The 12,482-nt window shown below is 45.9% G+C and overlaps 1 protein-coding gene across 9 annotated transcripts in view; it reads right to left on the reverse strand.

Moving 5' to 3' along the window:
* The window catches only part of DOT1L (DOT1 like histone lysine methyltransferase), a 73,136-nt gene that overhangs the window by 57,619 nt on the left and 3,035 nt on the right, over positions 1-12,482 (reverse strand). For 8 of the 9 annotated variants that reach the window (XR_011339202.1, XR_011339206.1, XR_011339205.1 and 5 more), the window contains one exon: positions 137-180. Coding sequence is in view for 2 of the 9 variants with exons in the window: in XM_069877975.1 (XP_069734076.1) it covers positions 137-180 (44 nt within the window). In the remaining 7 variants the exon portion in view is untranslated. Of the gene's footprint in view, positions 1-136; positions 181-11,617; positions 11,689-12,482 lie in introns of those variants that run through there. The other variant, XR_011339204.1, reaches the window with a different exon arrangement.

Below are 12,482 nucleotides of genomic sequence, written 5' to 3' on the forward strand. Positions count from 1 at the left end.
TTAGAAAATAATTCAGAGCTGCTAGATTATAATTATAGATGCTGCTCTCCTTCCCATTTTGTTTCCAGACCCTTATTCACTGGGACACAGCAAGGCACAGGGAAGCGTTCCAGCCGTGTCTGCACTGCACACTTACCGAATTGTCTCGATAATTTCGTGAGCAGCATCATGGTGTTTGTCCTGAAATGAAAGAAAAGAAGAGGTGAGTTCAAAGAGACATCAGGCGCATTGTTTTCTAGAACATTACAGGAATCACAATCTTTTTGAGACTATAGATGGCAACCACACTAGGAAAGGAGTCTTTGATTACACCCAGGCGATGAAACCCACCAAAATGAGCCCTCTACAAAATAAAATAAAGCTTGAGGAAATATATTTCCAAGTTTCTGTAGACAAACAGAAGATCTACATGAAGAAGCTGTCATTCCACTTGTTTCTCTGTCATTTCCTGAATTCATTGCTGCATCCACCTTGTGAGGCCTTAGTTACTGAGCCCCTCTGCACAAAGTTGCCATTATAGTTAGACATTTGTTTCTTAAAGTGGCTTTAACCTTTTAATTAGGACCCAGGTATCTAAGGACCTTGCAGAGTCAGAAGCACAAAGGTTCATTCTCTCTCTCTCTCCTACCTTTCCTTGTCTCCTGCTGGAGCATGACCATTCCTAGGCTCACCAGTGGGAAGTTCTACAGCAGAGGGTAAGGACAGGTAACAGTGAACAGAAGGACAGGGGAAGGGAGGGAATGGAAGAAGGAAAACTCTAATGGACAGACGACAAAAGTGGGTGGGTTTATTTCTATTTCTTCAACACATGGAGGGAGATGATGAAAGTCAAAGAGCCTTCCTCCACCACTCTCAGAGCTTTCATGTTCGCACAAGAAAGCAGCTGTCCCCTTGTTACAATCAGTCTACATATGCAAGGTCAACCAGCCTTGTAGAAGTTCTCATTTCAACATATTTGCACACAGCCCTTTAGCTACCTGGATAAAAGTCTCATCAACGAGAGTGAGACAGACAGACAGACACTTCAGAGGTCCATGACAGTGAGGGGATGAAGAAACACTGCCTGTTTGGCTAGGAAAAGCTTTTATTTTTGGAATACAGACTTCCACCCACTATCTCACCACAGAAAGACTAAACAAAGGAAAACAAAACATTCCCATTACATTATCAAAAAGGAGAAACAACCAAGGTAAAAACTGTCAGGACATGTGGGACTGACTACTCAGCGGCCTGAAAGCTGAGTGTTGCCTTGGCCATGTCCCACCCCAACTGCCAACGCCACATAAACACCCCAAACACAGAACAGAGCCAGGGTTGTGCTTCCTCCAGTCTGCAGCATTTGCTCAGGGCCTGGACTGGGACAGCCCAAATCCAACAGAAACCAGCAGCACCAATAAACAGCCACCCCATTAAGGTTTAGAAATGTCGGGTCAGTGATTCCATTGATAAATCTTGGCCTAGAAAAGAGGGAAGTGACTCAACTACAACCTGCTCCTGCCTCCCAATGCACACATAAAAGAAGAAAGAGCGCCCAGGAGGAGGACTTTTCTTTCTTCTCCTTTCTTATCTGCAAAATATAAAAATAACCCCAGACAGGCAGCTCATCCATAAACATCCCCTATGAATTTTCACCTTTCGCTACACACAGAATTATCACAGCAGAAACCCCTTGGGCTGATCTGGCTCTTCCAGTAAACTGTGTTCCTCTATAGTAACAATATGCTCTATCAACATAAGCACATTATACGGAAAAGCGAATTTATGCTCATTCTAGCAGAACCATTCTCTCTGAAGAAGATATACTCTTCATTGATGGTTTCGGACAGTTTCAGTGCTAGCACGACACATGGAGATACCCCCCGTCCTTTGGGTCTTCATGAAAACACCCCTAGAAACAACTAAAATTACTCAGTTAAATTCCTTCGTCTTGAGTTAAGAAGTGAAAAATAAATTAAAAACAAAGAAATAAGTCAATCGCAATGTACATCTACAACTACAGATCATCCAGTTCAAACAAGTCACTTCACTAACACAAGACCATGTGGAAACCCCAACCAGAAGGGGCCTTTCTGAGTTTAATTTGTGTCATTATCTAGGAATAACGAAGACGAAAACAGCTCCACATTTACTGCTCAGCTTCTCACGCTGAAGCACTTACCATGTTTACCACACCCCATAACAAATGGGTCGACAAGCTCCCAACATCTCATGCATGTCTTGCAAACAAAATCAAAGATGACCCCCTAATGTTTCATCGAAGTAAAGGCAGCCACAGAAAACAGAGGAGGGAAGGAGGGGGGACAGATCTAAAGGAACTACAGAGCAGTTTCCCTTTCTTTCCAGAACGCTATTAGTCCCTTTTTGACATTATGGTTGTAAGATTTAATAAGAACAGCCATTAGGCAGCACCAGTCATCACATCTGCATCCACGCAATTGTTTATGACCCCGACAGAGCCTTCAGCGACTCAAAAGAAAACCTGACTGGAAACCTCCCCAAAACCACAGACTCCTCTCCAGCCAGCGCCAGCCTCCGCCACCACCATCAAGCAGTTGTGCTGGGTTTGGCCAGACACACAACGGAGCTCGGTGCAGCAGCTTTAACCCACGTCCTTGTAGAGGCCCAAGGGTTGAACCCAAAACCAACAGGCTGGGAGGGACCGCCAGCAAATCCCAACAGCTTTGCTGCAAATCCCAGCAGGCTGATGAACCTCACCCCAAGCACGGATGGCCTGAAGGCTCTCAAATCCAAGCACTGCCTTTGTTTACTTTGTTATTTACACTTTTTTTCAGGCTGTGGTGAGCCATGGCCAACCCCAGCGTGGCAGCTCCACTGCAGGCCCCTTCTACAAGCGCGTTTTGCATTATGCATCTGCAAAGTCACCCGGGAGAGCAGAGCAGAGCTTTACGCTGCGTCTGCATCTGTACTCATAGTGCTTTGTCGGTAAAATATCCCGCTGAAAAGCCTCCCACAAACAGGCTGGCTATCAATCATGGAATACACTGCGCAGAAGCCTTTTGGACGAGTCTCAAGAAGCCTATCTGTTCTGTTCACAGTCACGAGATGATGCCACGGTACTCGCTGTCACGAAAAGGAGTTCCATTCATCCTCTGATTCTGCTCCAAGCTGCTCGCCCTCCCTCCTCCCTCACGCGCTACGTGCCGCTCGCTGGCCTGGCTGTACTTTGCAGTCACCCTGTTTTTATGTAGTTTGAGGGGCCCTCAGAATCTTCTGGGACACATAAATGGAAGCTATTTCATGAGACAAGAGCTAATCTCTTTAGTGTGGTCTGTACATCCAGCATTTAAAGCAAAAGGTTGCACTCTATAATAATTATTGAGAATGCCCAAAGCTACTCATAACAAGGTCACAAAAAACCCACCCTAAACACACATTAAAAGTCAGTTACTGCAGCCAGTTCTCTCCAGCTGAACTTTGTAATGAAGGGTTCTTACTTTCAACCTAAATGCTCAATTTAGAATTGAAACGTGAGCTCCCAGCGAAAGTTCAATAGTTTTTTTTGCCAAAACATTTCATTGGAAAAATAATGGAAAGAAAGCAGGCACTTTTTCAAAAGTCACTCTAAGAGAATCCAATTTTCTACGGAAAACAGTGGAGAACAGATTCATCCAGCACAATGAACAGCTCTGCTGTTCCAAATCCTACAACAGGTTTCTCCATCCACACGTTCCTACACCTCTAACTACTGGAGTGAGGAGTTTGAAGCCAGACACACACCCACTGCTGTTACTTCTAGCACACCAGGGCCCAGGAGCTCCACCGGCACGCACAGCTCCTGCTCACACACCACAACAAGCAAGCTGCAGCAGTGGGTTTGCCCTTTGGGACATGGAGATGAGGCCACAGAACCATCTTCAAGAGTTTGATCTTTCCCTTTACCCCTTCTCCAAACATTTCCCATCCTGACTGTTCCCAGAGAGGGCTTTGCACGCAGTTTAGGCTCCGTGCTCTGATCACAGATGCAGGGGGATAAAGGGAATAAAAGGATAATGACGGTTTCTGCATGCTTCGAGGCTGGAGGCAGCCACCTCTCTCTGTACAAAAGACATTTTGTGCCCTATGGATGTGAGCAGCCCCAAACAAGACAGTGCCCCAAAGCTCTTTCCAAATACATCTTTTCAATCAATCACTGTCATTTTCCATAATCACATCCCCTTAGTTTGTTAACCCAAGTTAAAAACTCCTCAATATAGCCAGAATTTACAAGTTCTCAGTAGTAAAGACAGCTATTAACGCCTATGTAAGAAAACTTATGGACCCCCAATTACAATATGCATCCTACACACAGTACCTGACACATTGCAGTTATCAAAACAGAACTTTGCTTCATGAAGCATCGAATTTCTAACAAAAACAGCTGAATCAAAATCCTTCCCATGCTGAGTACCCCAGAGCTGGACACAGGGCTCCAAGTGAGGACTCTCCAGGGCCAAGCAGAGGGGCAGAGTCCCCTCTCTCACCCTACGGGTCCCAGTTCTTTGGATGCAGCCCAGAATACCTGTACAGAGCCAGTTTGGTGCTTGACTCACTAGACCACGCTTCCTCCCCCAGAAACAGGCTCAGTGACCAAAGCAGCTCTTCAGAACCATGTCAGCAAGCTGCGGTCACACATCTGCAGAGCGGGAGGAAGAGACCTTCAATATCCTTCTCGCTATCCACCGGATAGATCCAAACCATTCAAACAAAACCTGAAACAAGCCCGTTGAAAATAAGCGAAGGGCAATGTTTGTGTACCTTTACTGCTTGTCTTTAGATACTGTTTTACTTCCAACACTTCAACTATGTAACACTGGCTCCCAAGTACCAGACACTGACTCCACTCATGTTGCAACAGAAGTCATTTTTATTTGCCAAATTCTGATCTGCAAATGATCCACTTAACACACAAGACAAAAGAGGTCAGTCTCGCTCGCCTCTGGTCTTACAGAACAGCTCGTCTGCCAGCGGTGGCAGCTCTCTCCCCAGGAAGTGGTCCATAAATCCAAAGCAGAGGATGTTGCAGCTGGAGACAAGATGGTTAGCAGAGATCAAAAAGATGGATTAGGAAAAGCCTATCAATCTTGCAGAAGACTGGTAGGACAAGTGCCTCTAACGTCTTCGCGGTTTCCTCCATCTGTGGAGGATGATAAGCATTTCTCTAGACACCAAGAAAGGCAAATGTGAGCCACTGCAGCTGCAGCTTCCCCACAGGAACAAGGAAAGCATCCAGCACTCTGCATGGCACAGGGATACCCTCTCAAAACCACTGCACATTAGAAGTTTGCCTTCCTCCTCTCCCGGGGTTTAACTCAACCTACAAAGATTCACCAGTACAGCTTTCACATCCAGAGCACGTATTCAATCCACCTGCAAACAGCAGCCAACAAAAGCCTACGAAAAGCCAGAAGCAAAGTGCTTCCAGGTGCTACAGTGGCCAAGCACTGCCTGTGGGCCTGCTGAACAAAAGGAAAAGTCTCAAGCTCCACAGTCCTGACAGCTAGCCTTCAGCTACTTCACATTTTATTGTCTTTGACTCATGCTCAAATGCCAGTTACACTTGGAGCAAGGAAGGAGAAAGCCTGTCTGGTGCAGTAGTTCATATTGGATAGCTGGATTTTGTTTCCTATTACAAGATTTTATCCCAAAACAAGGTTCTGTCACTCGGATTCCACAGCGACAAACAAAGCACAAATCTTACCAAATGAGACCAGGACCAGAAACCTGCTCTGAAACATCCAGTTACCCTTGTTCCCTTGCATCAAGGAAGCATTAAGGACATTCAGAAGTATACATACATATTAGTCTGTGAAAAAAAAAGAGATCTCCTGCAGAGAGCAGCTGGTGTCCATTCTTCTCTCCCAGCCTCAGAGAAGAAGAGAGGGAAGCGAGAGCTACCACGACTGCATTTTGAAACCCATCTCCCACACAGCAGCAGACAAGTTTGATGTAGTTTCAGTAGTTTAAGTTTACTGTCACACAAAACTAAATGGAAAACATGCAGGGCATTATGGCCTCCTTAACAGCTACACAAGGACTTTAAAAAGAGAAAAAAAATTGGCCAGAGATCCAAAATATACTAAAACTACCAAGTTAAAGCGAATGGACATTAGAAAAGGAGATCCAAATTGCTCCAGGTAGTCTTCACGTAGCATGAGTACAGGTGATGTGTAGACAAGACAGTTGTGGGTCAGGTTGCAACAGGGACTCACATTGCAGCTACCTAAACCACAATAAACCCGTTCTGCCTCTCCACACAGCAATTCCAACTGTTGCTATGGACACTGCACAAATGCAAGAGGGAATGGTTCCCATGATAGTGTGCAGGAGGGGCTGTACAACCACATTAACATGCAATCGCTCTGCAGGAGTGTCTCAGGCAGCATCCACATGGAACGGTTACAGCAGGATGCCCAACTGGCTTTCACCTGCAAAAACCAGACAAAAAGTAGTTCAACTATGCAAAAAGACAGACTAGTTAAAATAAATCCAAGCTGTTTATCATGGAATATATAGGGGAATGTCACTATTTTGGTAAAGCAGTACCTTGCACTGGTAAATCCTACAGCCCTTTCAGTATTTCAGGCAATTACAAACCGTTCCCACACTGTGACAGCCAAAGGGAACACGCAGAGGCTGCTCTGCTCCAGCAGCTGAAGCAGCACCATGTGTTTGCTTATTCTGGGACTGAGCAGACCACTGGGGCTTTGCTCAACTCAATAAGACAGGCGGCCCTGCCATCACGTCACAAAAAGCTCAAACGTTTTAGTTTCAGAAGTAGATGTTGTCAAACACCAACGCTACTGTTGAGCTCCAAGAGCTAGGTAACAAATTAATGTCAAAACCTCAGGAAACTGGGCTTCACTCCACACAGAGTATCAGAAAGTTTCTCAGTCACAGAAACAGTATTAAAACTCATTAACTGTTACTAAGAAACTTATTCAGAACTTTCTTTAAAGTTCCCAGTGTCGCATTAAGGTGTCTTCAGCAGTTCCTTAGCTTCTTGATCTAACACTAAAAAGTTCTTTCAGTGTAGATTTTTAGGAAACTCTCATTCATGCATGAAGTGAAAGAAAACAAAATAGTCACAACAGGAACTTTTTCGTTACTCATAGATGTGTTCCTATCTATGAAGCCATCATTTCCTGCTCTAAAATATACTCATCCTCTTCCTATGCTCTAAAAATAGAATCTACTCCACTTGGTACCTACAGCCACATATAGCAAATACCTTATATTCAGTTTTATCTCTTGTTCCTCATCAGAATTAGTTTTTTCTTTATAATTACTACAAAAGTAAATAAATTACGTTCACAAATTCCTAGTATGAATTTCTACTTTTGTATCTCCTTCTGTTGAGAAGGAGAAAATAAACTAAGCAAAAATATTATAAATATGTTGAGGCACCTTATGATGATCCACCTGTGATAAATACACTAGAAGGGGAAAAAAAAGCACCCCACCTCTTGCCTTTGCCTTGATCATTAGGGAGAAAAGCTTTAATCAGAAGTCAAAGGATAACGCAAAGCAGGAAGACAAAAACCAAGGCAGTATGAAAGGAGAAAAAGAAGGAAGGAAGAGCACAAAAGTAGACATATGGACATCTGGGGAGAAGGGTGATTAAATTTCCCATAAATCTTGCATACCAAGAGGTAAGATATTTTGCTTGAATTCCCAGGAGAAACACAACTCAGTCACGTATCTGCAGCTTGAAAGGATAATCATCTCCATTTATTAAGACTGCCATGAAGGACAAGAGTTAAGAGTTGCTCGTGGTGGCAAGGATTTCCCTTGGCACACTGAAAGCTTTCAATACTGCATCCAGCTGTAACCGATTGGTGAATTTTAGGCAGATAAATGTGAATGTCCCGAGCTGGTATTTCAGTCTGGACATTAATCCTCATTCATCTGCTGATGGGGGAGGCAATCTTGGGCAGCTACTCCATCTTTAAACAGGTACCTTTAAGGTAATGCAGTTATATGATGAAGGGCTGTGGTCTTAAGACGGAATAAGAGAGAACTTTTATTTTTCATACATAAATACTAGGAAAAAGCATACGTTAACTGAAGTCATGATTTACATGGTATCCAACAGGCCACAGGGGGCTGAGTCACCTTCCCTGGAGGTGTTTAAGGGAGGGGTGTACGAGGTGCTGAGGGGCATGGTTTAGTGATTGATGGGAATGGTTGGACTCGATGATCTGGTGGGTCTCTTACAACCTGGTTATTCTATGATCCTATGATAGGTTGCTCCAAGCCCCATCCAACCTGGCCTTCAACACCTCCAGGGATGGGGCATTCGTGACTAATCTTCAAGAGAGCAGAGAAGTACAGAGAAACTGATGCCACTGTGCCAACTCTGTCATTACCTTCTGTTTATCTACTGGGCAGGAGAGAAACCCAAGTGCTTTTGAAATATCCAGGTCAATTATTTCCCAGTTTTATTTTATTCACCCTCCTCACTCATGATGTTTTAAGAACCGGGGAGAGCAGAGGGCTGTTGAGAAATCGGAAGTCTGCTAAAATGTTCAAACCTTCTCCGCACTGGAGAAGTTTCTACAAGAAATTAGTCATCCCCACAGACATTTCCCAACAAGCTGTATCGACGGCATCTACTAAAGCAGAGAAAATCCCCTAACCTCTGCCACCCGCTGCCGAATTTCTGGGCCATTACTCAGGGCGTGAGGTTTTGCCTGGCAGAGCCAGCTCAACAGTTTCCTGCGCTCGCCACCCCCTCCTTTGTACCGGCTGGGCTGCCCTGGGAAGCAGCATGAGTCAGATTACAGATCAGGGTGGAGGGGGCCGCCTGTGAAAACACTGGAACATTTTTTTCCAGCCCAGATATTTTCAGCGATCCAGTTCAGAGAGCCACCCCACACACAGCTTCACAGCGAGTCCGCCTCCAGGGCAGCTGAAGGGACGGCCTTGCCATATTCCCCCTCCCAGCACCCCACCTTCTTCCTCCAGCACAGACTGATCCAAGGGAAAAACCGCACGCACGTGCAAAACGTGAAACTGTTCCAGCAGCTCATCCTGCAGGAGTGTAATGGAGCATGTAGTAAGGAAGGGCTGGATCCGCGCAGGGGAAACAGCAGGAGCAAGTGGGAGGGGAAAAGAGGCACGGGACAATGCGGCAGCAGCCTGTGTCTCCAGCAGGTTGGGTCCAACACCCAAGGGACCACTTCAAATCCAATTTAGGAGCTTCCTGAATTGATCTCGCCATACTACGCCATGGCACTCAACTCCAGCACGCTGCTCCCACGCCTGCCTTGCTGTCTGAGAAGTCAAAGCTAATCATGAGAAAAAAAGCATTCCAGGAAAGCTGAGTGACACACACAAAAAAGGCATTAAGTTCTTAAACAAGGTTTGTTACTCATCTCTACTGTTGAGCTTTAATTTCAAAGGTGACACTCTCTGCTGGGCTGTGATTTTCATTATCACTGCCTGTCCTTGAGCTTTCCTGCACAGACCATTCTGTCACTGAAGGAATGTGATCAGCTATATTGCTGACTGGTGACGAGGGGAAAAAAAGGAAAAAAAAAACCCACCCCAGGCTCTGCACCGTCTCACCCGTACAAAGTTCAATGTTTCCAAGCCTGGATCCCATTACTGCTCAGTGCCAGACACACGTACACCTCCCTGGCAGCTGCAGGGGGATGCTCAGACAATACTCAATTAAGCCACCAAGAATTTTTTGCCATTACAGCCAAGTAGAAAGTCAGCAGCTAAAAGAAGGAACACAGACAAAACAATGAATTATTCAAGCCAGATTCATCGTCACAGTTGCTGATTTGGAGGCTGAAGCTTCAGCAGTTCAGGGCAGATGCACGTCACCCTGGCAAGACTGGCACAATGGTCCAACCAGGACTGTCCTCGTCCTGGGAGCGGGTTGGGGCTCTGAGGTTTCCAGAATCATAGAATAATGGAATCATTTGGCTTGGAAGGGACCTCAAAGCCCATCCAGTTCCATCCCCTGCCATGGCAGGGACACCTCCCACTGCATCAGGTTGCTCACAACCGCATTCAACCTGGCCCTGAACATCTCCAGGGATGGGGCAGCCACCACTGCTCTGGGCAACCTGGGCCAGGGCCTCCCCATTCTCACAGCAAAACATTTCTTCCTAAGATCTTTTCTCAATCTCGCCTCTTTCAGCTGAAAATCGCTCCCCCTTGTCCTGTCCCTGTACTCCCTGACCACAAGCCCTTCCCAATCTTTCTGTAGGAAATGGAAAGACAGAACAGAAAATGGGAAGAAACTTGGTAAGAGATGGGCAGAGTGTAGCCCTGCTGGAATCCACAGTTTCTCACTCATCAGCAACCTGGGCTGCAGGAGGAGGAGTTCCTAGGCACTGTCACATGTGCCCAGTCCTTACAAGTCAAACAAGGAGGGGGGAACACAACACACAAACCTGACACACGTGGAGGTCTGCAGTCATCTTCTGGGGGAATGCTACTGCACAAGCAAACAATGGGAAGGCCTACCAGGTGAAAAGAGCAAGACCAGGCAGGCTGAAGTCTGATTTAGAAAATCAAGAGTTGCCATGACAAGCAGCAAAGCACTCGGAGCTGTCTGGGTAAAGGATGCAGCACCACGACAGCACCAGCCACTCAGTCAGTGCCAGTCACAGCCTCCACTCACTGCCTGCTTGCACCTCCTGTGTCAGCACCGACACTACGATCACACTGCAAACTCCTTCTGTGCAAGCCTAAAGGAGGGGAGATATGGGAATTACCATGTCCTCTTACTGATGCACATGCTCCCAGAAAACAGGCTTTCCCACATTCACAAACCCGTAAACTACGATAGGGTGCAGCACAGCAAACAGTGATTTGGGTGACAATAATCAGCTACAGCTGCTCAGCAGCCTCCTGTTGCTCAGTTCTGGAGGCAGGAGATCCCTCACCAGTGCCAGAGCTGATCCTTCACCAGTATCAGCACAACCGTGCCAGGCCAGACTCTGGAACTGATCCAGATTCACCACCACCACTCCCCACTCCCAGTGGGCTGGGGCTACTCAAACAGGAACTGTTGTCAAGAGGAGTTCAAAGTCCAACCCCAGACGCCTCACAAATGAGACAGAACTTATCCTGGTATGAAAATTGTCAAGGTTCAAACCTGATATTCACATTTAATGATAGTAAAAGTCAGAGAGAATGAACCAATTTAAGGGCCTATCTCCAGAACAAACCTAAACATCTATAAATTTTAGAACTCCAAGGGAACTTCACCCCTTGTTATCCATCAGATCTAAGTATTCAGTACCAACTTAGGCTTATCAGTATTTGCAGTACAATTACAAAAGCTATTCTCTGTCAGTATTAGCCTATTTAGAGCACCCAGATCCCTGAACTCTGTTCACTTACCCATTTGAGCACAGAGCTCTCTTTATCCTGGCCTGTATCTCACCCATTATCAAAATTAACATTTTTAAGGCAGTAACACTGATGTCTGACAACCAAACACGAGCAAAAATAAAAAGGGGGCAGGTATGTGGGAGTCAAGGAGTTAAACGGCATACAAAAGAGGAAACTCACTTCAGCCCTGATTAAGCAGGGCACTCATAAAAACAGAGGTCAACATCAGAAAATATTTTGTGAGTCATGAGGAGAGATTACTCACCATGCACTATTCAACTTACTCATCACAGTGTGCTACGGACAGAACTGCTCACCATGTATTCATTAGGAAACCGTGGCCTTTCCTTTGAGGAAAGCAGAAGGCGGGGGAAAGAGTCATACTTTCAGTTTTGTCTGTAAGCCAGTGGGAGGCTGTATCTGCAACACCAATGCTCTCTCCTCCCACGGCCCTAATTAGACGCGGAGGGAAATACATGTTTCACATCACCCTCTACGGCTCTTTGAGCATCCCAACACGCACTTGGTGTGTCAGCTGAGCGCTGTCAGACCAGACCTCACTTCTAAAATACACAAATTATAGTCCTGCAATAAATAGAAGCATTATTAATCCAGGCAAACATTCATATCAGACTTTAGACCCGTAGCCTTTCACGCAGCAAAGCCAACGCAACTCATTTAAGATGCAGTAAGAGCATAAAAATAGCCAAGCTACTCAAGCCAGGGTTACATCACACAGCGGTGCTCATCGAGCAGCAGGTCTACAGCACCACTCAGCCTCTGATGTTGGGAAAGATGATTCCCTGCCATTCCTGGCACTCTCACAAAAAAATAATTAGCAAGGACTGTGAGCTTATCCCCCTCTTTCTCCACAGCTCTCTTTGGAAAACAAAACAGCCTTCCAGTACCTGAAGGGGGCTACAGAAAAGCTGGGGAGGGACTTTTTCAAGGGCATGGAGTTATAGGACAAGGGGGAATGGCTTTAAATTGGAAGGAGGCAGATTGAGGTTAGACATTAGGAAGAAATTCTTCACAAAGAGGGTGGAGAGGCCCTGGCCCAGGTTGCCCAGAGAAGCTGTGGCTGCCCCATCCCTGGAGGTGTTCAAGGCCAGGTTGGATGGGGCTTGGAG

The sequence above is a fragment of the Phaenicophaeus curvirostris genome, chromosome 28 (genome assembly GCF_032191515.1).
Source record: "Phaenicophaeus curvirostris isolate KB17595 chromosome 28, BPBGC_Pcur_1.0, whole genome shotgun sequence".
NCBI classification, from domain to species: domain Eukaryota; kingdom Metazoa; phylum Chordata; class Aves; order Cuculiformes; family Cuculidae; genus Phaenicophaeus; species Phaenicophaeus curvirostris.